The sequence below is a fragment of the Diabrotica undecimpunctata genome, chromosome 8, assembly GCF_040954645.1.
Source record: "Diabrotica undecimpunctata isolate CICGRU chromosome 8, icDiaUnde3, whole genome shotgun sequence".
Taxonomy (NCBI): Eukaryota; Metazoa; Arthropoda; class Insecta; order Coleoptera; family Chrysomelidae; genus Diabrotica; species Diabrotica undecimpunctata.
Genome location: NC_092810.1, coordinates 45,358,087 through 45,381,775, shown reverse-complemented (window position 1 = coordinate 45,381,775; position 23,689 = coordinate 45,358,087). Strand labels below are relative to the sequence as shown.

Here is a 23,689-nt window from a genome sequence, read left to right as displayed (position 1 = left end):
CTACCCTATTTATAATGTTGTGGAACTGTAAGTATTTTTTTTTTAGTTTTGACTGACATGCTCTATACATTTTTCCAGTTATGTGCTGTAATATTATTACATTCGGTCTTAATTACATTTAAAAAGTCGAAAATGATTTCGGAGAATTATTATTTTTCCTCACATTACTTTTTAATTGATTCCGCAACAATTTTATTGGATTCAGTACACAATAGTAAGGAGGTAATCTTAATACTTTATGGCCATAATTCTCAACTAGACTGTCGATAACATAATTTTTTTCACATTTAACTAATTTTAATAGTTCTACAAGTTGTTTTTTTTTTGTGTAAGAATCCATAAAATATATTTCATGTTCTGATAAAAATTCTTGAATTTCAGCTTTGTTTGAATTGGTGTTTGGAATTTTACTCTTTAGTCTACAGTGATACGGGCATTATCCAAAATAATAACGCTATTTATTTTTAATTTAGGTAGTAATTGCTGCTCAAACCACTTTTCAAACAAAGTACTGTCTATATCTTGATGATAATCTAAGCGACAATCACTTACACTTTTATCAGAGAGTAATAAAGCATCTTCTACCCATTCTATTTCTCCCCCACGATGTAAAATACAAATTCTCTTCCCTCTAGAGGGAGGAACATTGGTGAAGCAATTTTTACTACCATCGGTCCAATATTTTTTAACTATATTGTGGGTGTCGAACCAAGTTTCATCCAAATAATACAAGTTCTTCCCTTCACTCCTAAAAGACCTAGACTCTCCAAATAATCGAACCTCCACTTTATTATACGGCTGGATTCCGTAATTGAATGCCGTTTATTCACTGTTTTAAACATACAACCATTAGATTTTAAAAACCTCCAAAAAGAAGTTTTATGACACTCGGGGATTATTTCTTTGTTTCTTAATTCACTCAAAAGTTTATTTAAGGTTGGTAAGTTATTCAGTGAATACATATGATATATTGTTTCACGTATGGCTGATAAATTAAAATTCGGTAATACTCGATGGGCACCAGAATCCTTCCTTTTTTTCGCAACACTGGACCGTCTTTTATAAATTCGTACACAGTGGATCGTGGTACTTGTGTCAAAAAACCGTCTTTTTGATCGCTTCTGATTTAACCATCGTCTAAAGAAGACCTAAGAAAAAATATGTAATTTTACTTTTTAAGGAATTCTGTTCGGAATTGTGTGTTTTTTATGAATTAAAGTTGCCCCAGGTCTAACGTTTTTATTAATATCTGTAATTTATTTACTCAATCGCTTTGACGATTTGGGACATTGGTAGTTGATGTATTAAGAGCACAAAGAAGTAGTAAAACCCAAAATACCGCGAACAGAAAATTAAATATTCTCGTCGGATTTCGCGGAAATGTATGTGGGGCGAGAATTCGCCCCAAGTGGTATCGAGTGTTTTCACGTTCTACAAATCTGATTTTAGCAGTTTAGACGACGGTTTTGGAAAATGGTTACTAATAACATTCTTGCTATCACACAGTGGAAACTTTTATAATTCCCCTATTAGCATATTTTTGTCTAAATTCTTCGAAGCATCACTTTCTAGTTGGGATTGTCTCTCTAAGAATTTGTAAAATGCAATTAGCCCTAAGTACGTCTGATATCTGATAACTGTTAAAATTACTAAAAAATTAAAAAATTAATAAAATTAAAATTCACCTGATATTAGGGAGGTTAACTAAAAGAGTATTTTTAACGAGTACTTACCTTTGTAAATGTTAAACACGATTTGCTTTGCATCGTGTATGAGATGAATATATTCAGAACGTTTTTCAGGTTCAGACGCGTCTTCACTTTCTGAAATAGTGGCAGGAATGTACAGGACATCTTCACTAATCATTTCTATATCACTTATATTTATAGTTATTACACTGACTTCTGTTCTAAATGAACGATAGAAGAAAAATGAAGTTCTTTTCAAATAAACTTTCTTCTCACAGAAGCCCATTTAGTGATAATTTCATATTAAGTAAACATTATCCTTTTACCTGAATAAAATTCCAAGAAATTTTCTAATCTCTTATAAACACTGACTTTACGTACCTAGAAATTTGTAATTCTGAATTCCAATTACATATGCAATTAACTGATTAAATTTAAATAGGTACACAAAATTATGCTTAAAATTTTATTTACCAATCGTTAACAACTCAAATTTGAAATACATACCTGCCTACACCTACTTTGTATCATTTAGTAAAGTACCTTTAAACTTTGGATAGAATTTAAAATTGAACCTAATGTAATGAAAGACTAAGGGTGTCTATTCGTTACAGCATTGAGGGAGTACAGTCATTTTGTGCTTGATATCGGCCCAGTCTCTTTATCTGGAGAATTCCATCCGAATTATCTTGCAACGGATAGTAACACTTTTATTTATACATCAATGATTGAATCATGCTTTAGTTGAAACAATAATGATAGTCTTTTATACAACCGTAGGCAATTGTTGTGTGCGCATATATTCGAGTGCTATGATTCTTAAATCCAGTCCTGATGCGCCGCTCGGGGCAAACCGGCAAAGTAGTTGGCCATTCCCCCGTAAGAAATACATTGCCTATCTTACCTGCACTGCATTCTAACTGTGGCTTCTACTATAGAACAAAGAGAGTCAATTATTCCACGAAAATTACCAAAATGTTTTCAATAAAACGAAGTTTATTCGTAGATGACAGCAGGCTAGAGTAGCTGCTCATAAAACAAAAATTTTTAACAACGCCTATTAACAGTTAAAATTTACATCGTATCAAAAATAGGACAATCAAAAACTACACAAGTCAGTTTGCAGCTGAAAGCTACAAGATTCTTCGAGCATCAAAATAATTATATTAGTAAAAACTTCACCTTATCTAAAAAAATACTTTGCAGAGTAAAGAAGATCACACCTGCTGAAATACCTTCCGAATCCGAAAGAGACCAACTTCTTTCGAAATGGCGCAAGAACTACTGCTCCACCAAGCAACAACTCTCCGACAAACTGGAAGAGCTGGCTTCTATGACAGTCGAAGATATTCTAGAAAACGAGAAAAACATCTGGACGCGTTCAACACCGGCCGAACTATATTATCAGAGAGATCTGGAAATACCGACGGTGGTGAAAGCTACGCAGAAGCTCAAACAGCTGTGTGATGAGTTTGAGGAGGGCTTGGTGATGAGGGCGAGAACGGTGAACGCGAAGAAACCGAAGTATGTGCCACCTCCAAGGAAGAATAGAGCTAGATTATGTAAACACAAAAGTAAGTATAACTCTTTTTTACTTTTGAGCAAAGACGTACACTTGGTACACAGGATAGCTATATAAAAGGCGGTCGGTAACCACTAATAACAATTTGTAACATTTCACTTTTGTTTATATTATTATTTTCGGTTTTATCCAGTACCAACTGTGTATCTATCTGCAATCTATGCTCCGGAGTACCATATCTAAGCTTCTAACACAATTTTTGTAGGAAAATAAAGCTTTTATCAAAACTACTTCCTGGGTCGCCTCAGTTTAGGTTAGGTTAGGATAAGTTGCTGTCTTCATGTTGTTTTTACATTAGCTTGTCGCATTCGTTACAGCTGAAGCTCAAAGTAGCTCCGATAGTTCAGAAGAAGATATAACCGACGAAGAAGACTGTACAATGGAAGAACTACAAAGGAAACAGCAGCACCCTGACCGGCTGCACCCAGAAATGTGGTAAGTACCTCAATTTAAAACTTTTAGGACTGTTTGTTGACTTTTATGTGATAATCTAATCTCAATTGTTAGTCTACATTTAGAATTAATTTTTTTAAACCACACAGTCTTGCTGATAAGCAAAAAATCAAGTCTATTGTCGGCATTTTATGCCACATTTGATTCCAATTAATTGCTGGCTTTCATTTTATTCACAAAGTGAATAAGGTAGTAGGTGTATTTAATGTAGAAGTGATACGATATGTAGATGATATGATATGATATGTAGAAGTTTGTTGATTATAGTAACAGTAAAAATGAAAAATTTGTGAATGTGTCGAATTCATATAAACCATCAAAAATTTCTGAAATCAAGTAAATGAAAGTTCACATACTGACAACAAACAATTGAAGTAATCGTCAAACCAGTACCATATTTCGAAATAATTCTAGGTTTAATGAGCCTGGCGAAATGAACGACGGTCCCTTGTGCCGCTGCTCTTTAAAATCCAAGAAGTCTGGCATACGTCACGGTATCTATCCAGGCGAGCAGCATTTGCCACCGTGCCAGATGGACTCGAATAACTCCAACAGGTTGTATCATTACCGCATCACGATTTCTCCTCCGACGAACTTTTTGATCAAGACTCCAACCATCATACATTTCGATGAGCACGAGTTCATCTTTGAGGGATTTTCCATGTTTTCGCATCATCCTCTAGAAAAACTGCCGAACTGCAAGGTAAGTGAGTTGTATAGTGAAAATATATTTTAAGCTCTGTCTGAGCCATATGTTTACTTTGTTTGTTTACAAATTTAAGTATGGCTTCTCAATAAACTTTAACTGTAAAAGTTGGAATCTTAAGAAAGTGAGGTTAGATCACTCAATTTGTGCAACACTTGCAAAAAATTCATATCGGAATGATCGAAAATAGCGGTTTGTGATAGCTGCCACATGCACAGGGTTCAATGCATCAGAATGAAGGGCTGTGGTCATTCAAAATGAGATGCAGGAAAAACCTGATAATTTATGGTGCAAATGAGTCAAACGGAGCAAATTTGATTGATACGATTGGTGAAGACAAAAAAGTGGTAGCAGATGTGTTTATGCTAATGAATGTAGACCAAGAAGGGCTAGGTAAAATGAAAAAATCATTAGAATTGGTGCAAAAAGACAGGTTTCTGGAGACCATTAAAGATTGTCTGTGGTGATCAGACTTTCATTAAGAATAGAGGAAAGGCACCAAATTTGAGACATTTTTTTTGAAAAACAAATATAAAACAGGATATTCAAAAGTTTTTAAGACATTTATTTCAAAAACTTAAATTTAATGTTTCTAGAACACAACAAAAAAAAAATTAAGCGAATAAAACATATTTTTGCAAAAAAATACATTTAATATTAAAAATAAAAGGTGCCCTAATTTGGGATAGCCAGGTATCTAAACTTGAGACAGGTACCTTAATTTGAGATACTATTCAAAAAAGCCCTTTCCTTCGCAAAAAAGGCAAATAAATGTGCTGGACTTGATTTCTCCACAGTCTTCATCTGCCCACTTGCCACATTGGTAACACTTTGCCCATTGTTTACCATATCTATCGTCGGAAAATTTGCCGGTGCAAAATAAACATTTCGCGTCGTTTTCTTCACTTTCGTTGGACGATGAATCAGCTAATGGAAAGTCTTCACTGCTATCTGAGCTTGAACTCGAAGAAACTTTCCACTTCCTTCTTGATGTTTTGCCTTTTGATGTTGAAGGTTGACCTACGTCTTCATCTGCTATTTCTTCTTCGGGCGTTGCTGTTTTTTTTGATCGAACACCTTTTGTTGAACTGTTTTTTTTCTGGAGCAAATACACAATCCAAGTTTAGCTGGGGTACTAGTTTTTTTGCTTTTTTCTTCTGCAACCTTTGCTCTAATTCTTCTTTGTAGTGTGTTAGAGTAATTACTGAAGCCTTTCCTGATCTGGTATGTGGATTTTTAGTGGTACCTCTCTTGTATGTAGGGATTGGATAGATGTCTTTCGGAGAAACAAGTTGTTGATGAGGTAGTGACTAGGAGTTCTATGTTCTCGCATTGGATGATTTGGTTGTTCATGGTTTGGTTCTATTATTTGTTCGTCCCTTTCGTTTTGTGTTTGTAAGTGCTCTTGAATTCCAAATTCAAAGTCCCTAAAAATATGGCGACAAATAGGGACCAGTCCAATTTTTCGGAAACCATTGCAAGATATTTCCATCGTCGCAGCTTTGTTATACGCTTTACAAAAAATACTGGCAACGGCATAAGGCGACACAACACTCAACTGATTTTCTCTAAGCCAGTTTTCTATTTCTGGTGCGTAGTAAGTTTTCAGCGGTGCCATAAAAGCAACATCCGACGGTTGCATTTTGTGTGTTCCTAGTAGAGCTCCTAGCATCAACTCTGTTTTCATATTTTTTCTAGGGAAGATTAATAATGGTGGTGCCAAAACTCCTGCAGCATTCATACATGTAATAGCAGTAATCAGCTTGCCTGTTTCTGCTGAAGTGACGAAACCTGTTTCTTCCCTCTCATGGAAATTATTTTGCTATGTTTGTGCTGAACAATTGTAAGGCCCGTTTCGTCTACATTGAATATACGTTGTGCAGGGTTAGTAAGCTTAAGATATTCTGGTTCATACAGGTCAAAGAACTTGGATACGTTTTCAGGGGTAAAAGATTTTACTCGAGCACATGACATTCCTTGAGGAGTACGCATTGAAAGCGTCAGATGCGTTTTCAGAAAGAGCCTCAACCATTTCTTTTCGGCTGATTTTTTGACTCCGCTAAATGGATGTGGTATTGAGTTTCGTATTGTAAGTTGAAATCCCAGTCGTTTTAATCACGCGGTCTTAGCCCGAAATAACGTTGCTCCTTAGTTAGGGCATACTCAATTTTCAACAACTCATTTTCTAATTCCAAAGGAAGAATAGGTCGGCGGAGTCTTGTCTGATTTCACATATCGTTCTAAGGTACCTTTTGGTACTCCAAAAACTTTTGAGGCCTTTAAATAGCCCATCTCTCTATTTCTTACTGCATTTACAGCCCAGCCCGTATCATATCATTTGCGTTCCATTTTTTATTTTTTGGCGGCATCTACAAACAAAAAAACACCTAAAAATAAAAATTTTACATGGGGTCCTAATTTGAGACACTCTCAAATTTGGAACCTACAAGTATCTCAAATTAGGATTTTTCGGTTAAAAATAAAACGCATTTTTGTTGGTTATGTATGCCACACAAGTACCGTTTAATTTGCATAAAATGTATAAAATGTATTAACTAATATTAAACTAACAAAAAAAATAATTGGAGTAAATGTAATCATGTTACCTTGATGTATTATAAGTTTTTATAAATTCCGAAAAAAATTTGTATAATGTGTAAATCAAATTAACGTCGACAAAACAACAAAACTCACTTCTAAGTATCAACTAAAAGCAGATCTACCACTACTGCACATAATGATCAGTTTTCAATATTTTCACTTGATGTCACCCTATCGTACACAAATATACGACAGTGTCTCAAATTACGCACCTGTCTCGAATTTGGTGTCTTTCCTCTATATTAAACGTGAAGAAAAAATTTCGAGACAAAATATTCGTTTAGATTACACCATGATGCAAAGAGATCAGTTTAAGAAAATAAAAACTGAACTTCAAGCTAAGAGTGTGGAAGAAAATGGTAGCTACACCATTCGATACATTTATAGATGTACTAAAGTAGTAAGAAAGGATAGCCAGGTAAGTACCACCTCACGCAATATAAGAAAAAACTAGCTGATACCCAGTTACCAATGTATTATCAGAAAAAGGTCTTCATATCAAGATAAAATATAAAACAATATAAGAAAAACAATTTAAAAAATGTATTTGAAAAATAATAAACAAATATTTAGCTGTATTCATAATATACTTTTTTTTTTAAATTGTGTCCTCTTTAAATAAACAAAAAAAAGGGTTGTGAGAAACTGTTGACCCGCCATACTGTAGGAAACTTTTTTTCATCTATTTCTAAACTTATTCTGTGGATCCAAAGTTACTTTTTGAACAGAATCCCATGTTAAATCCGATACGAAAACGTTAAAATCAAATCAAATTGCTAATCTTAACTAGCAATTTGCTAGAAACCCACCGCAGCTGAAGATATCGCATTTTATCTCAAATGTCACATTTTATGTCGCCATTCACGCGAAATGTCACATTTTTTGGAGACTTAGCGTTAAGTCAGGTCAGCACCTCACTGTGACATTTGACGTAGAACGCAACTTTTTTCCAACGAGACCTCATACGTTGCAATTCTGCTTTTCATGGGTTCAGTGAGTTTTTTGACAAAATTCCAATTTTGCATCTTAGATTTCTTTGATGAAATGACCCATTTTGGCCCTGTAGTAAGATTGTGTATCCACAATTCTTGATAGATAAGTTATTGGTCAGCGATAGGAATATTATAGAGATAGAACATTCTCTCACGGTTTCTGACTCATTAACGTTATCATATATTTACTTTCAGGTTATCCGTTTTAATATTGAGTACACTATTTTATACATAGAAGAAAAAATACCCGAGAATTTTACCGTACGTGAGCTGGAATTGTTCAGTAAGTTACTATATACATTTTTTTAAGATTTATGTGAATTTATGTGATGTGAGTTTTTGTATATGGAATATTTTTAGTAAATTGAGTCGATATTTGTCTTTTTTTAAACTGAAATGTACAAGTCATGTGCATTTTTTAAAATTATTTTTGTTCAGCCGAATTTCTCTTCCACGAAATCCTGGAACTGGTCGACTTAGACTTTAAAGCCGCTGGCGACAAAGATGGGTGCTCCCAGTTCCATTTCCTACCGAGATTCGTTCGAGAACTTCCAGAAAAAGGAAAAGAAATTTTGTGCATGAGCCAAGTACTGAAGTATCTGTTGAACAGCTCAATACCTCTGATGAAAGCTGAAGATTTGGGTAAAATGATGGAGATGACTCAGAATGAGTGGCAGAGTTACGCTGATGAAATTAAGGTTAGTATATGATTAACATTTACCGAATAATTGTTTGAGTAATATAAGAGAAAAAATATTTGTGTACATAATGTTCTCTGTTTCCTGCAGTTGCTTTAATAATACTCCAGCTAGTTGCGATCGTGGGATATGAAGTCATCATCATCATTCAGCCAATCGCGTCCAATCTTTTCAGTGTTCTCTACACTGGGCCGCTTGTAGCCAGTTTACCGCTACACGTTTTATATCATCGGTCCATCTAGTCGGTAGTCGTCCTCGGCTTCTTTTATAGCTTCTGGGCCTCCATTCCATAATACGTCTTGTCCTCCGTCCATCTTGTGTTCTGGCTAAGTGCCTTGCCCAGTTCCACTTAAGCGTCGTGGTTCTTTCGATGACGTCTTGAACTGCTGATCTTTGCCTGATTTGTTGGCAGCATTTGTTCAGCATTGCACGTTCCATGGCTCTTGTGTAACTCTGAGTTTATTAGCAGATTTTTGCGTGAGTGATAAAGTCTCTGTTCATAAATTTATACAGGCAAAACACATTGGTTATAAACCTTTCGCTTGAGACACATGGGAATTGAACTTTTTAGAATATGGCTTAATTTGCCAAATGCTGCCCATATCAGGGCTATTCGCCTCTGTATTTTATGTGTTTGATTGTCTCTGCTTATTTTGATCTCGTGTCCCAGATATTTGTAAGTGTCTGTTTGTTGTATGGTATTATTGTCTATAGTTATATTTTCACTCATTCCGAGATTTGTCATAAGTTTAGTTTTCTCAAAGTTTATCTTTAATCCTGCTCTTTCAGACAGATTTTTAAGCGAATGTATCATAGAAACTGTATCCTGTAAGTTATCTGCGATTAATACATCATCTGCAAACCTTAGATGATTTAATCTTTCTTCATCTATATTGATGCCCATATCTTGCCATTGAGTGTTCTTCTTAAATATTGACTCTAGAGCTGCCGTGAACAATTTTGGTGAAATGTTGTCTCCTTGTCTAACTCCTTGACCTAAGCTGAATTTTTCTGTGTCTTCATGTAGTCGTATACTTGATGTAGCGTTCTCGTAGATGTTTTTGATTAGTGTCGTGTACCTGTAATCTATTCGGCTTTGATTTAGGGCTTCCAGTACTGTTTTAAACTCAACAAAATCAAAAGCCTTCTCATAATCGACAAATGCAAGAACCAGTGGTATGTTGTAGTCTATTCACTTTTCTGTTAAGATCTTTATGGTATGCAAATGGTCATTTGTGCCATATCCTGCCATAAAGCCTGCCTGTTCCTTGGGCTGACAGAAATCAAGTTTAGGTGTTATTCTCTTTGTTAAGATTTTCATAAAGAGTTTGTACATATGTGTCAAGAGACTGATGGGTCTATAATTTTCTAATTTAGTAATATCGCCTTTTTTGTGTAACAAGACTATCACTGCATTGTTCCAGTCTTTTGGAATCGTACCCGCATGTAAGCATTTATTAAACAGTTCGCTTACTGATTTTAATAGAATTTCTCCTTCTGCTTTTATTGCCTCAATAACGAGTCCATCATCACCAGGCGATCGATGGTTCTTCATTTCCTTTAAAGCTGCTCTTACTTGTGACACAGTAATGGGTAAAAGTATTTCCGATCCCTGATTTATGAGAGTCTTTACTCGTGTCGGGATATGGAGTGCATTCCTTATAAAAAGTTTTTCTTTGTCTTGTTTAATAATAGGGTATGGTAGTGACTTATCCCGGAAAGAAACCTTGCTCTGTTAGAGTGGACCAATTGGACCGAAACGTAGACGAACAGATCGAAGGAAATTATACATTTCCAGAGATTGTGCACTTCGGAATTAGACCGCCACAGCTCAGTTATGCCGGAAATCCGGAGTAAGTACTTTATTTACATAAATATATGTCGTAGATTATATTGTCGATGACCATAATAAAAAACAATTCCAACTTAGAAACACTTTGAATATTTCAAGCACTAGCCATTTGCATTTAGAAAGTACCACAATGAATTTCCAGAGGGATTTATAGAAGCAAGAGGTGTTCAGTGTTGCATTATTTTACATTTGTTCCAAGAACTTTTACCCAAATATTTATTTCAGTATATTGATAGTAACAGCAGCCTATAGTAATTAAACACAGAAATATTAATTGTTACCTCTAGGAACTTATAGACAAGTGTCCTATCTACTGGATACTTCGTGTCTCATTGCTACAAGGTTGCTTCCAACCGATTATATTCAGTCCAGCCATTTTACAATGATTTCTAAATTTAGCCATTCTTGTATGGACTTTTCGAATCGGATAGCTGCAAAATTTAGTCTATAAGGCTATATATTTATAGCTGATCTTACGCAATACAAGCATCCTTTCGTGCTGTACTTTTTATAGATGTAAATAATTCAAGACTAAGTTATATGCTTAGATCGTTTGTTAAAATAAGATCGAACATTTGGGAACGATGCCAAAGTGTATAGTATATACCAATTAAAGGGTTGGTTGTTTCTAGAGAATATTTTTTTGTTAGAAACGTACCAAGCACGTTGTGTGTCCGTCAATAACTTGTTAGCTGCTCCTAATCTTCTTGAAAAATCAGAACAGGATCAAAGAAGACCCACAAATCAGTCATTACTTACAAGCGAATACAAAGTTCGATGGCAATAGATCAGAAATCCTTAGCATTATTTTGTCAGTGACTGGAACAAGTCATTGACTTGTTTTCGGCTAAATAAAACATGTTTAATAAGAGAAATATGGAAGTTAATAAATTTAATGTAAATACAGTGTGTAAATAACTTATAAACATTATACGTACTAATAACTAAATGGCGCAGGGTATGGTAATTATGGACTTATGTAAATACATAATGTGCCCACACTTTGAAGAAATCATCTGATGATTGTCTACCAATCCAGAAAAACTTCTTTTGTCACCTAGGCACGACTTTGCCACATTTACGTAATTGATACCTTTTCAATTTTAACATTTTTGAAGGCACGTGGTTTTTTGAACTTACTCGCGATTAGAAATTTAAATTTGTGGGATTCTAATGTATTCGCGCATACCATGAAATTAAGATGTTCTTTATAAAGTTTTCTACCAAAAACGTTTTTTCGTCTGAAGTGACAAATGCCTTTGATAGAAGTTGCCAGGAAAGTTGTTCAGGAATTAGGTCTAATTCGGTGATCTTTTTGCTCAAATTCTGAATAAATTCACATATCTCAGACTCATTTGCACTCAACTTCTCTCCACTTATCTGCGAAAATCGTATTCCGTTCCGTTTTCGAACCAACCTCGACTAGAACGCAAATCAGTTTGCTTTGTTAATTCCTGATAAAAAACTGAGTTTTATTTTTTAAACCCTGAAATAGAAGTTTGTCTGCTTCGTCGTTGCTTGAACCAGATGTGCAGAGCTTCTTCAACATCAGGAAATTCACTCATTTTAAGGATTTTTCTCTCCTTAAAATCATTCACACGAATTAAATAAAAGTTTTGCACTTTGTATTACTGTATCTAAAAACCCTATCGAATCGAACTGCTCACGGAAAACACACGAAATGAAGCATTCGGTAATAATGAGATTCATGTCGCGACAGGTTTCAGTACAAGCAGACACGGTGGCGACCTTAACGGGGAGGTTCGTCGGACTACCGAGCGTGTCGGATTGTATAACGTCGGCGTATCAAGGGTGTACTGTATTAGAATGCTGTTGGTAGTGTATAGGTCATTATTAAGAGCTGCTGTCAATAAAGTCACGATAGCGAATATGGTAGCAAACATGATATCCACCGATCGATAACGGTCATGGAACTAGAAGAAGAAATGAATAGGCCACCTAGGACTTGGTTGGTACCAATGCTTAGTTAAGATATTTCTGGGATTCCATGTACCTTACGACACTCCTAATAAACTTAATTTCAGTTATCAAAAAGCTTGGAGAGACTATGTAAAATTCCGTCATCTACTGGCCAACATGTCGAAGCCCACCTACGAGGATAAACGAAAGCTGGAAGCCAAAGAGAACAAACTGCAAGAAATGCGTACGCAAGGCAAGATGAAGAGGGACGTCACTGTGGCTGTATCGGCTGAAGGATTTTACAGGACCGGAATTATGTGCGATATTATTCAGGTAAGAATATTTCTATTCTAAAAAAGTCAGGCAAGAAAAAAAAATGTTTCAGCATGCGATGTTGATTCCGGTGTTAGTGTGCCATCTGCGGTTTCACCACTCTCTGAACGTCCTGGAAGACAAGATTAAATACAAATTCAAAAACCGTGCTCTTCTCCAGCTAGCTCTAACCCACCCGTCGTACAAAGAAAATTTTGGGACCAATCCAGATCACGCCCGGAACAGTTTGACGAATTGTGGGATTCGACAACCTGAATATGGAGATCGACGAATACACTATATGAACACCAGGAAGAGAGGTAAGGTCTTTTAATATAATGTAGTTGGTACTAATCACTATAAAATATTCAGGATGATACAATCTCAAGCTATTCACTCGTTTTTCATAAAATTTATTACTTGAATGTGTTGATTTTTGTATTTTAGGTGACAAACCAACTTCACCGGTAGAGAGTAAGATATTATATATTATATTCTGTTCTAATTGATAAAATACTTAATAATTATATTGTTTATTAAATATACATATTTATATGAAAATTTTATTGTCAAATACATGTTGGAATTCGCTGGTTCGGCGAAATTTCTTAGTAGTGTAATCTAATTGATTTTCACTATCGTGTGAAGAGATAGCAAACTCATTTTACTATTACTGTATCGATTCTGTGTAATGATCTGTAACTAATACCACTTTATCTAACGTTTTTATTTCTATTACTTTAATACATACACTCTTTTGAAAACCACTATTATATTGTTCATATCTAAAGTTCTGGGAAAATCTCAGAATCTATTGGGTTACTTGGCACATTTCTAATAATCGTAGATTATGATACCAGACTATTAAAACCGACTCATTTGATTTCGACTGCTGAATCGTTTTTATTTAATATTCTGAGAGATACCAGAATTCACTTATTTGATTTACTCAACTTTATTGGTCGTATATAATAATGTTTTCAGATTATCAGAATAGGTTCGTTTGATTCCCAGAACCGTCTCGTTTATGTATAGGATTCTGGAAAATCCCAGAATCTATTATTGCTATATTGTAGCGGTTATTTGAAACCTACTAACCTGAACATCATCAAAAAAATTCTATGGTAATATTATTTTACAGGAATTAATACTCTTATCAATATAATGTCTCGATTCGGTAAACAACAAGAAACCGAATCGAATATTACCCACAACGAACGTCTCGAATTCCTCGGCGACGCCGTAGTTGAATTCCTATCATCTATACATCTGTTCTACTCATTTCCGGACCTCGAAGAAGGAGGACTGGCGACTTATCGGGCTGCTATAGTTCAGAACCAACACCTGTCAGTGCTAGCGAAAATACTCAACCTGGATCAATATATGCTGTACGCCCACGGATCCGATCTCTGCCATGACTTGGAACTGCGACACGCCATGGCTAATTGCTTTGAAGCTCTCATGGGAGCGTTGTTTTTGGATGGAAAAATTGAAGTAAGAACATTGTCCACTCTAGTTATTGTAATTATTTTAAAACACTTTATATAGATTGCAGATATGGTCTTCTCGGCAACATATTTTCACGACAAACCAGAACTCTTCGAGGTATGGGATAATCTTCCGCCGCATCCTCTGCAAGAGCAAGAACCTCTGGGGGACAGAAAGTGGATAGAAAAGTTCGATATCCTTCAGAATTTAGTGAAGTTTGAGGAGTCGATCAACGTGGAGTTTAAACATATTCGTCTTTTAGCTAGAGCTTTTACCGACAGGAGCGTAGGATATACTAATCTAACGATGGGATCGAACCAGAGGTTGGAATTTTTGGGGGATACGGTGCTGCAGTTGATAGCTTCTGATTATTTGTACAAGTACTTCCCTGAGCATCATGAGGGTCACTTATCGGTGAGTAAATAGCACAATATAAACTTGAAATTGCTGTAAATTTTTGAGATATGGCAACATCCATATATAGACCTCGAATGTGTCAACAGCATTGTAAAGTTTGACTTTTGATGACGGTCACGATGAAAACATGTTTTTATACTTTTGCGTGGTCACCATAGTTCTATTTTGCTTGTGGACTATTTTCGCGAAGATCGTCCAATACCGGTTGTGCCTTATGGAAAGTAGTATGACATAGTATGAAAGTAGTATAACACACCGATTTCATTTTTAGTTGCTGAGAAGCTCTTTGGTCAACAATAGAACTCAAGCTGTGGTTTGCGATGATTTGGATATGGCCAAATACGCCATTTACAACAACCCCAAAGCGGAACTAAAAACGAAAGACCGAGCAGATCTTCTTGAGGCGTTTATAGGAGCTTTATACGTGGATCAGGTAACAGGTTATCTTCTTTATGTATATTGTACTAGTATTTATTTATTTTACTATATTTGCATAAATTAGGGTCTGTATGTCTAATCTATTTAAACAAAAGAAGACAAAACGACCTCTGTAGACCTCTAATTATTCACCAAAGTTTTTGTTAAGAATCACATCCCATTCAGAGGTGGTAAACAGTTTCTCTAATGGTTTTAGTTAAGATTAGAATAATAAATATCAATATGGTTAAATGCAGGTTTAATAATTTTACATAAACGTAAATAATAAAGGAAGAATCGGCTTTATAATCGTCACAAAATTAAACAAACTAACCTACACAAAAAGAAAAAAATAATTTAAAATTGACTGATTGAAAACACCGATTAACGAGAATGACAATGTCTAACTTAAAAGCCAGCATTAGGATACAGGGAGAAAATTCTCGATTCTTTGAGATAAAGGATGGACTTAGACAAGGGGATGCCCTGGCTTGCTTGCTGTTTAACATTGCCTTGGAAAAGGCAGTCCGAGACACACGAATTAGAGACGGCGGTACTATTTACAATATGTAGATCGGTACAAAGCTTAGCATACGCTGATGACATTGGCATAATAGGGCGTAGGAAAACAGCATTTGGAAGTCATATCTTTGAACGTGTTAACACCTTCACATACCTTGGCTCGCTAGTGACTACTATCAATAAAACAAGCGAAGAAATTAAAAGACGAATAAATCTTACAAATAGGGCATACTATGGACTACAAAAACAATTCCACTCAAGAAATATTAAAAGAAAAACTAAAATTATTATATACAAAACACTGCTGAGGCGGGTCCTCACATACGGGCGAAAACATGGAATATGAAGAAGGATGAAAGACTTCTGGATATATTCGAGCGTAAGATACTCCGCAAAATATTTGGAGCTATAAACGGTCAAGGGCAGTGGCGCAAAAGATTTAGTTTAGAATTATTTCAACTCTTTAAGGAACCAGATGTCGTAACGTTCATTAAAACACAGCGACTTAGATGGCCCAGGAACATAATACGAATGCCTGACAACACGATTGCTAAAAGGAACTACACGAACACCTATAGGAAGAAGAAGCAAAGGCCGACCGCGAATTAGGTGGTTAGATGGAGTTGAGACCGACTTAGGCATACTAGAGATCAGAAGATGGCATTGACAGAAATCGAACAGAATGACGACTTATCTCAGAGCAGGCCAGGATCCACAGAGGATTGTCGAGCCAAAGATGATGATTTAAAACACTTAAAAAATCTTTATGAAAAATACTCGTATATATATTTTCCCACACACTACCAGCGAATTTCTACTTCTGGTTTACCGAATTCCTGACCTTACAGGACTGTTTATGGCTGCAATATGCTACGAACATAGAACTTGGAATACAAAATAACAGTTTTTTTATAACGAATTATTACTGTTTTTTGCTTTTCGTTGTTGTCGTTGCTAGGTACTCTCTTATTTAAGATACGTGACGGAAACAACTCCTACATCTAATCGACTTTCCCACATACAACGGGCAAATCTTCGCACCGCGTTCATCGCATTTCTGCCCCTACAGGACTGTTTATAGCTACAATAACAGGACTAGTCCGATAACAATACCATGATCGTATTGTTACACTTCTTTAAAATCACTTATATTAAGAACAGCACATATTACTATACTTGTTAACAACTATACTCTCACTGAATTACAGAACTACTCAAAAACTGAATTACTACTGCAGTACATTCAACCAACTTACACCTTTAAACGATTAATGGAATTCGCAGAAAACCTTCCGTTGTAGTAAAAGGCACGGTAAACTGCACTGGAGTTCTTCATAATCTTTTTAATTACTTACTTTGTTTAGAATAGTTTTGCCTGTATTATCAGTTAGAGTTAATTTGTATAAAATGAGGAGCAAAAATTCGAATGAAATTTTAAATATTATTGTTTATTTGGCTAATAATGAATGTATAAATATAATGGTAAACCTGCTGTACAATTATTTTGTAAATAACATTATAATAGTGTACTTACTGAGATTAGTTCTCGACGTTTCGCCAACACTAGGGGTTGGCATCTTCTAGAGATGTTCCTGCTTCGCTTGTACGCTGAAACTTCACTGGTTTCCGCGTGAGGGAGATTGTCGTCGTTTGTAGTAGCTTTTCTTTCTTTGTGTTTTGCGGGAAGGGTTTTTGTAGATTTTAATATTGGTATCCATGTTTTATTGATTTTTAGTCCTTCTTCTATCCGATTAAAATTATTTGGGTGCTTATATATTTCCACCGCTTACAACCGTGGGTAGTACTGTGATGTTTTATCCAGCATCTGCGTTTCTTCAAATAGTATCCGATATTCTCCGCTTCCCAAAGCGTGTTCGGCAACGGCAGATTTGTCGATATGTCCTAAACGACAATGGCTTTTATGTTCGTTTATTCTTGGGTTTGTGTGTCTTTTCGTAGTTCCCACATATACCATTCCACATGTGCATGGTATTCGGTATACTCCGGCCGTTGCTAATGGGTCGCGTTTGTCCTTCATCGATCTTAAACAGTCATTGATTTTCTTTGTAGGATTGAAAATGGTGTTTACATTGGCTTTTTTAAGTATTCGCCCAATTCTGTCCGATACACCCGATATATAGGACAAGAACGCTTTGCCTATACATTCTGCTTCTTCGTCCTTTCTTCTAGAGACGTTGTTCATCGCTTTATGTATTTCTCTTCTGGTATAACCATTAGGGGTGAGCGCTTTTTCAATATGAAGAAGTTCACTTTGCAGATGCTGTGGTTCACAAATTCTCTTCGCCCTCTCCGCCAGAGTTTTGATGATACCTTGTTTTTGGCCTGGATGATGATTTGAGTTCCTGTTTAGGTATCTGTCCGTGTGTGTCCGTGTGTAAATAACCTTCCTTTCGATTTATCAATACATCTAGGAACGCTAGTTGTTGATCTTTCTCTGTTTCCATCGTAAATTGAATATTTGGATGTAGTGTGTTTATATAAGACAGGAAATCGTTAAGTTTTTCTACTCAGTGACCCCAAATCACAAAAGAGTCATCGACGTATCTAAACCATACCCTTGGCTTGTATGCTGAGTCCATTACTCTCTTCTCTAGATGCTCCATCAAAAGGTTGGTTACGACCGGGCTTAGTGGGCTTCCCATTGCTACTCCATCTATTTGTTCATAAATCTGGTCTTCCCATGAAAAGTAGGTGGTAGTGAGGCAAATACGGTATAATTCCACCATATCCTTGGAAACCATATCCTTTCACCATATCCTAACAGCCCGAACAAACAGTTTAACAAGTTAGACGATGGCCGTGAAAGCCTAACGTATTTTATCAGTATTTTATCAGTGTACTTACTGATTATTTAAATTTATAAATCATCATCATCGTCACTAAATTCACTACCGATATCATTATATAAGTCTATAATCACTGGATTAATTTCACTAATTTTATTTTCCCGGATCCACCACTCTTCTATTAATTTTTCACATTTATTTACAGTTTTGGCCCATATTTCTGGAGTTGCAGTTTTAAAAGCTTCTTGCCACATTTCCCTAACTGCATCGTCACTCTGTCCACTGTTGGTTTTTCATTACGTTTTGAAATTTCCAGTAACTCTAATTTGAAGGCGTATTCCGGAAAATTTATATTATTTTTAACTAACCATTGTTTTATGCTCGGTACGTTCCACGACTGTTTTGGTTGTTTCTCCAAAATCTCCGAATGGTAAGGTGCGTTATCTAAAACTATAACTGATGGTTCACTCAGACTAGATAACAGTTTCTCATCAAGACATTTAACAAACATATCTGCATTCATGTTTTCATGGTAATCAGCAGATTTTGAAGAAAAAATCAAATCTGCGTTTTCTATAAAGCCTTCTTTCCCTCCTGCATGAAGAATGACGTGTCTTTTGCCTTCGCTATCTGTGTGTTTTATTAATTTTATGCTGTCGTTTTGCCAAATTCTTTTAATTCCACCTTTTGCAAATATCCATGTCTCATCTAAGTATATGAATGTTGCATTTTCAGATTTAAGTCTAGTATATTCTGTCAAAAATTTAATTTTTTTGTGAACCACACTACTCCTTTCGAGTACATAATACTTACTCAGAGGAGAAAAGTAAAGAAAATGGAACACCCCAAGGATCAGTCCTAAGCCCTACTTTATTCTTAGTGGCAATAAATAATATTATTAACAACCTTACTAAACCTCTAAAGGCTCGACTTTTCGCAGATGACCTTGTTGTCTATATCAAAGGAAATAACACCGAATCAATGACAAACGCTTTGCAGTGTTTTCTAAACCAATTAGAACAATGGTCTCTAACGACCGGATTCAAATTTTCAGTAACAAAAACATCAGGTATACTCTTCTCCAAAAAGATTTCATCAATGCCCCCTACGTTAAAATTATACAACACTATGCTACCATTTAAACCAACGGCAAAGTTCTTAGGTATGTGGTTTGATCAAAAACTTACTTGGCAAGAACATATCAAACAAACAGTTTTAACATGTCATAAAAGACTGAATCTAATGAAAACATTGGCAAACTTAAATTGGGGATCAGATCAGGAAACTCTGTTGAGAATATATAAAACACTAATTAGATCTAAATTAGATTATGGATCAATTGCATATGCATCTGCTTCAAAAACACTACTTAAAAAACTTGACAGCATACACAACGCTGGTATTAGAATTGCACTCGGAGCCTTCCGGACAACTCCCTCCGAAAGCATACTGAGCGAAGCCGGCGAGCCACCTCTAAATTACCGAAGAATATACTTAGCTCTAGCGCATGCTACATCTATAGCCTCAAATATAAAAAAACCCCTCTACTTTAATACTTTTAATAACAAATATATTAATTATTACAATAATAAGCCCCGTGCCCCCAAACCTTATTACGAGAGAATCCGATTATATAGCTCCAGACTGAACATTCAATTCCCAATAGTATTTCAAACAAATACCAATAACTATCTACCTTGGACTATCGAACAGCCCAAAGTCATTACAGCGTTAAGTATATATAATAAACATGAAACTAGTCCTATTATTTTTAAAGTTAAACTAAATTCAATCCTAGATCAACAATACAATGAGTGGATTAAAATTTATACAGATATATCCAAAGGTGAACTTGGCGTTGGAGTAGCAGTGGTAACACCAAATGAAACTTTTCAATTTAAACTTCCTCTAAATTCCAGCATCTATACTGCAGAACTATTTGGTTTGCTCAAAGCCATCAAGCAAGTAAATCTTAAAAACATCCCTTGTTGTCTAGTCCTTTCTGACTCTCTCATCGCAGTCAAAGCTATGCAAAATGTACACCCTAAACACCCCATTGAGAAAATTATCAGGGCCGAATTAATGAAAGCTCAAGAAAATTTCAGAAGAGTCCACTTCCTATGGATACCATCTCATATAGGCATAGAAGGGAATGAAGAAGCAGATACTAGTGCGCGTAACGCTATCACCAGTGACGTATCAGAAACAGAGTGTCGGAGTATCGCAGGCGATCTAAAAGTTTATTTCAAAAATAAGGTGTTAAGTGCGTGGAATCGGGAGTGGAATGACTCTAGTTCGAAACTCAGAACCATCAAAAGTGATATTTTTTTCATGGAAGTCCACAGCCAGAAGTAGAAGATGCCAAACTATTATTACACGTCTACGACTTGGACACTGTAGGTATACTCATGCCTATCTCTTCTCAAATAGTGAACCTCCAAAATGCGAAACCTGCAATACAGTAGACAGTATAAAGCACTTCTTGATAGACTGTCCTAAATATGTAAATCAAAGACAGTCTTACAATTTGCCAAATAACCTGAAAGCACTCCTCAACAAAAGTTTAGTTCCGAACAATTTATTAGGTTACTTAAAATCTATAAATATGTTACTTAATTAATTGTTACAAATGTTCAATTGTTCACAAATTGTAATTAATTGTTACAATGATTGATTGTTACAAATGTTAATTTAATATTACAAATGTTACAGGAAATAAACACCAACAAAACAAAATACATGAAAATAGGTACGCAACCACAAACACTACGGCCACTTGTTATAGAAAATGACGTCATCGAAGCAGTTAACGAATTTGTATACCTGGGAACGCTCGTCAATACTGAAAATGACACTACCGCAGAGATAAACCGCAGAATTTGCACGGCTAATAGATGCTATTTTGGGCTTAATCTCCTTTTTAAATCTACAGTTATATCAAGAAATACAAAAGTAAAACTCTACAAAACAATAATACGCCCAGTCCTAACATATGGTTCAGAAACCTGGACTTTAACAAAAAGTAATGAAAACATGTTAGGATGTTTCGAAAGAAAAATACTAAGGCGCATCTATGGAGCGGTAAATGAAAATGGTGTCTGGAGAAGACGATACAACTTCGAACTCTATAGGATATACCAGGAACCAGATATCGTAAAACACATAAAGATAGGACGTCTAAGGTGGGTAGGCCATGTTATGCGGATGGAGCAAACCGACCCAGCTAGAAAAACGCTCCTTGATAGACCTATTGGTCAAAGAAGAAGAGGAAGACCCAGAACAAGATTCCTAGATAACATCGATGAAGACATGAGAAATATGGAAATACGTGCTTGGCGGAGGAAGGCGATGGATAGGGACGACTGGAGAAAAATTCTTGGGGAGGCTAGGACCCACACAGGGTTGTAAAGCCAAAATGATGATGTTACAGGAATGTCGCTAATAACCTTTGGGTGGATGCGACTTTGTTTCTTTAAATAAAAAAAAAAAACTACTCCTTTCGCATAAAAGTAACCTATTATTTTCTTTTTGAATTTAAATCCTAAATCTCTCAACACTTATAAAGGCTAGTCGTCTTAATTTCAGAAACTTGTCTTTCTCTTATTTTGGCCAGTAAAGTATCTAAACTGACATGTTGATTGTTTTCACGTATTCGATACAAAATATTGCGAATTTCAAATTTTTCTCCATCAAGTAAATCAATGCTCCTAGAATGTTTACGAGTTGTTTTCTTGTCTTCGTAATACTCAGTCACAGTAAGATCTTCTTGAGAATCTCTGACAGTCTTCATTACAGTTTTTAGCTTACTTTCACTTATCCGAGTGCGTTACAAACGCGTTGATTTATACATATCAATAATGACTTGAAAGGTCCACCATAGTCTCTTTCGATGGTAAAGTATTTATGCACATTTGCAATTAATTCATTAATATTCAACTCATGTCTAGTCATGATGGTCACTTAAAACTACACGTTTGAATTACAATATACTGAGTTTAGATCAATATGTCAGAAACTTTTTAACTGTTGTGCTTGAGAGGTAAAATATAATATAACCGCTTACAAATATCCTAAACACATTAAGCAAATTAGCCTAATGATCATTAGGAATGCCGATTGTAATTTAAGTATGTTTTATAAAAAGTTTAGAAATGGTTGGAAACTATACATAAACAAATTAAAATGTATCCCACAATTATTTTATTTTTAGTCCAAGCATTTTCATTTGAAAATAAAAAGTTAAATATATTTACCAAAACCACAACTTTAACCTGTAATCGCAGACGTCTCAAAAACGGCACACTCTAACAGACATATGGTCAATCTAACCACCAATATTTAAATTGACAAAATGTTCTAGTTTACTCTGAAGTATTTTTTAACAAAAATTAAAAGTGATATTTTAGTACTTTGTATATCTACTTTGAATATAAATTATCCTTAGCACTGTAGTATTTGTTTCAGAAAAAACAAGTAGGTGAAAGAAATTTACGTTAAATATCATTATGCAAGAATAATACTATTTGTTAAAAAAAATGTAACAAAATATGCAAAACTATGAACAACGGGTTAATGACACATATATTTATTTTATACCTAAAATTTAGCAAAGTGTTAAACATTATGGAGAAAACCAGTGCAATTTACCGGGGCTTTTTCTACAACGAGAAGTTTTTTGCGAATTCCGTTAATCGTTTAGAGGTATAAGTTGGTTGAATGTACTGTACGCATTAAACTGCCAACTTTGTGTTTATAGACATTTTCTGACGTTCCAAACCCTACGAAACATTTCAGGATATTTCGGTGACATCTAGAACATTCTAGATTTTTAATACTTTTCTTTTGCGTCAAGGTAATTTTTTTAGCAATTTTATTTAAATATGTATTCTCAAAGAAAATAAGCTGCTATCTCAGACCGTTTGTCATGTAATCCAAAAACAAAAATTTATAAAACAAACGGAAAAAAACATTGACCATTAATTTTTGCATTAAATTATAAATCTGGGTTACTTTTCGTGTACTATTGCATAAAACAGCACTTTTATCTTCCGTTAGGGCATGGAATTCTGTGAAGTTTTCTGTCAAGTGACCCTTTTCCCACGGCTTCAAGATTTCATCATGAACCAGGATTGGAACGATCCCAAATCGAAGCTGCAACAATGTTGTCTTACTTTGCGAACTATGGATGGAGGGGAACCGGATATTCCAGTGTATAAGTGAGTCTATTTGTTTCT

The 23,689-nt window shown here is 35.3% G+C and overlaps 1 protein-coding gene across 2 annotated transcripts in view; it reads left to right on the top strand.

Moving 5' to 3' along the window:
- drosha (ribonuclease 3 drosha) overlaps positions 1–23,689 on the top strand; it is a 57,339-nt gene that overhangs the window by 29,132 nt on the left and 4,518 nt on the right. For both annotated transcript variants that reach the window (XM_072540179.1, XM_072540180.1), the window contains exons 4-15: positions 2,895–3,262; positions 3,588–3,705; positions 4,138–4,426; positions 8,218–8,305; positions 8,461–8,720; positions 10,416–10,573; positions 12,618–12,825; positions 12,878–13,124; positions 13,946–14,298; positions 14,353–14,706; positions 14,981–15,142; positions 23,511–23,671. In XM_072540179.1, the coding sequence (XP_072396280.1) occupies positions 2,895–3,262; positions 3,588–3,705; positions 4,138–4,426; positions 8,218–8,305; positions 8,461–8,720; positions 10,416–10,573; positions 12,618–12,825; positions 12,878–13,124; positions 13,946–14,298; positions 14,353–14,706; positions 14,981–15,142; positions 23,511–23,671 (2,766 nt within the window). The remainder of the gene's footprint in view (positions 1–2,894; positions 3,263–3,587; positions 3,706–4,137; positions 4,427–8,217; positions 8,306–8,460; positions 8,721–10,415; positions 10,574–12,617; positions 12,826–12,877; positions 13,125–13,945; positions 14,299–14,352; positions 14,707–14,980; positions 15,143–23,510; positions 23,672–23,689) is intronic.